The sequence below is a fragment of the Montipora foliosa genome, chromosome 12, assembly GCF_036669935.1.
Source record: "Montipora foliosa isolate CH-2021 chromosome 12, ASM3666993v2, whole genome shotgun sequence".
NCBI lineage: Eukaryota > Metazoa > Cnidaria > Anthozoa > Scleractinia > Acroporidae > Montipora > Montipora foliosa.
The window spans coordinates 9,808,516-9,811,015 of record NC_090880.1 but is presented as its reverse complement, the minus strand read 5'-3'; the positions used below and the strand labels follow the sequence as shown (position 1 = coordinate 9,811,015).

General features: G+C 36.4%; 1 protein-coding gene across 1 annotated transcript in view; it reads left to right on the top strand.

Annotated features, from left to right (window-relative positions):
* Positions 1-2,500, top strand: part of LOC137978490 (ribosome biogenesis protein NOP53-like) — a 47,731-nt gene that overhangs the window by 22,164 nt on the left and 23,067 nt on the right. The window contains exons 4-5 of the mRNA XM_068825445.1: positions 1,574-1,629; positions 1,973-2,068. Of these exons, the coding sequence (XP_068681546.1) occupies positions 1,574-1,629; positions 1,973-2,068 (152 nt within the window). The remainder of the gene's footprint in view (positions 1-1,573; positions 1,630-1,972; positions 2,069-2,500) is intronic.

Below are 2,500 nucleotides of genomic sequence, written 5' to 3'. Positions count from 1 at the left end.
ATCAGAGGAGATGTGCCAGTTCTTCGAAAAACGTGGCTATCCTGTCTCTGTGGTCAAAGCGGGCCATCATCGCGCCCAACAATTTGATCGACAGTCATCACTACAAACGTCACAAAAAGATAAGAATGACAGAATTCCATTCACCCTCACTTTCCATCCTCATAATCACGCAGTCAAAAGCATCATTCTTAGTAATTTTAAATTACTCCAAAATGATCCCGAGACTGGTAGAATCTTTTCGCAACCTCCACTTATTTCATTCAAACGCGACAAAAACGTAGGCAACTTTTTAGTTAGAAGCGCGCTCAAAACTAACGAGCAACCCGGCACTTTCAAATGCGCGCGCTCACGATGCAAAACTTGTCTTTTCATTGTTAACACTAGCAAGATAACGGGACCTAAGCGATCTGTTAAGATCACCGATCGTTTCACATGTACCTCCGCAAATGTAATTTATTGCATAACCTGCACGTTATGCAATAAATTATACAATGGTGAGACAGGTAGACGACTAGGTGACCGATTCCGCGAACACCTTCGCGATGTTGAGAAGAATGACAAGGATGCATCCAAGCCAGTCGCTCGCCATTTCAATCTGCCTAACCACTCCAAAAAACACATGGCTATCTGCGGCCTTTCCCTACATCTAGGTACGACGGAAAGCCGCAAGAATCTGGAACAAAAATTCATCTTTCAAATCGGCACCCTTAATCCTCACGGTATTAACGAACGCTTTTCATTTAACTAATATATTCCTATTTTTCACGTTGCCATGTTACCACCAATAGCGTAGCTCCTACTCTACTATAAAAACTACACGTAACCCATAATCCCTCGATTCGCTCTGACGAAGGGCTAACGCTCGAAACGTCAGCTTTTAGAATCTCTATACGGTGGCCAATTTACATTATCAACTCCGTTGATAAAACCAAATTTTTGTATATCATTCTTAAAGAGTCGCCAATTGGTGTAACACAAACAGGCCCTTTGTTCAGATTAGCAAATCTGTTCAGAAATATAATACTGCACACAAAAACAAAGTGTAAGAAGCTAGTCGTAGCATACAGGAATATTAATAAATTATTATAATGATCATTCATTTGGCACGTTACCTGTCCTTTCAACTTTTAATGTGGTGCACCAATAGTGCAGAAGACCTCATTTTTTTACTTGTCCCAACTAATGTCAATCAAGATTCATAATTACTGTTAGCTTATGTTCAAAATGTCTTTAGGGCAGGAAAAACATGTTTTTTTATCCTGAAACCTTGAAAAACAAGCTTAAAATTGCTCAGAAAAAAATCGCATAATTTACAATATTTATCACATACTTGGCCTTTCTAATCGCATAATCTGCCTTCCAAATTTCGCACAATTTGCATTCTTTCATTGCACCCTATCAGAAGGCCTGGCAACCATAGCACATTTTTAGCAACCTTCGTGTGGTTTAAGTTTTGAAACCAGTTTGTTTTTATGTTCCACCATCCCAGATTGTGGTGATACATGTACATGTACGTGTATGACAATGGAAAGGTTAAATTTGTTTTAAAAATTGGAACCACATTGTATTTTAGATGCTCAGAATGGAGATGAACATTTCCTGAGGACAACAGGAAGAAAAAGGATTAAGGTACAAACGTACAATGTAGAGCACTTTTATTTAGAGTACAAATTTTATTCAGACACATGAAAAGTTACTCTGCGTGCTAGATCGAGGATATGAGTCTAGGTTATATTAATTATATTATAACAATTTGTGTATTTGATAATAATACAAGTAATATTTTTGTTTTTCTTTCATCAAGACAAGACCAATATTGTACATGTGAACACTGCATAGTGATACATATTTGTCTTCATTGAAAACTTTAATGGTGCTCTCTCTGAGTCTTGCTTGTCCTGACAAGCAAAAAAATTAACTATTAATTTTCCTTTTAATATGGAACATTACATGTGCATGCATATACTTTTAGAAACCAAAAACCATCAATCGGAAGACGTCAGATTTGGAAGCCATTGAGGTTTGTGTTCCTGGAGCTTCATATAACCCAACATTTGAGGATCATCAGGTATGACATTCTACGACATACATAATACTTATTATGCAAAAATTGATAATAATATTATTAACAAGAAATTGATATCTATTTTATTTAAAGAAAAGCTTTGTGCTCCCACTTCAATTGTGTATTTCGCCACTGCACAACTCTTTCCAAATATTTTTCTGCCTTAAGCAGCTACTGAGGTATAGAATAACTTATCTCACATGTAAAAGAAGAAGACTGGATACAAGAACAGGCTGCCCAAACCCACAATTCAAGTACTCTTTTTGCATTCTGATTTATAGGGTTTACACAAGAAACATCCATACATGTACACTGTATAATGCAGGGAAAATCAGCTAACACGTATAGTAGAGCGCACAAATAGAAACCATCTGTATTTGTATAATTTGATCCCTTCTAAAAATACCTTTAAAAACAATAACATTAAAAAAACAT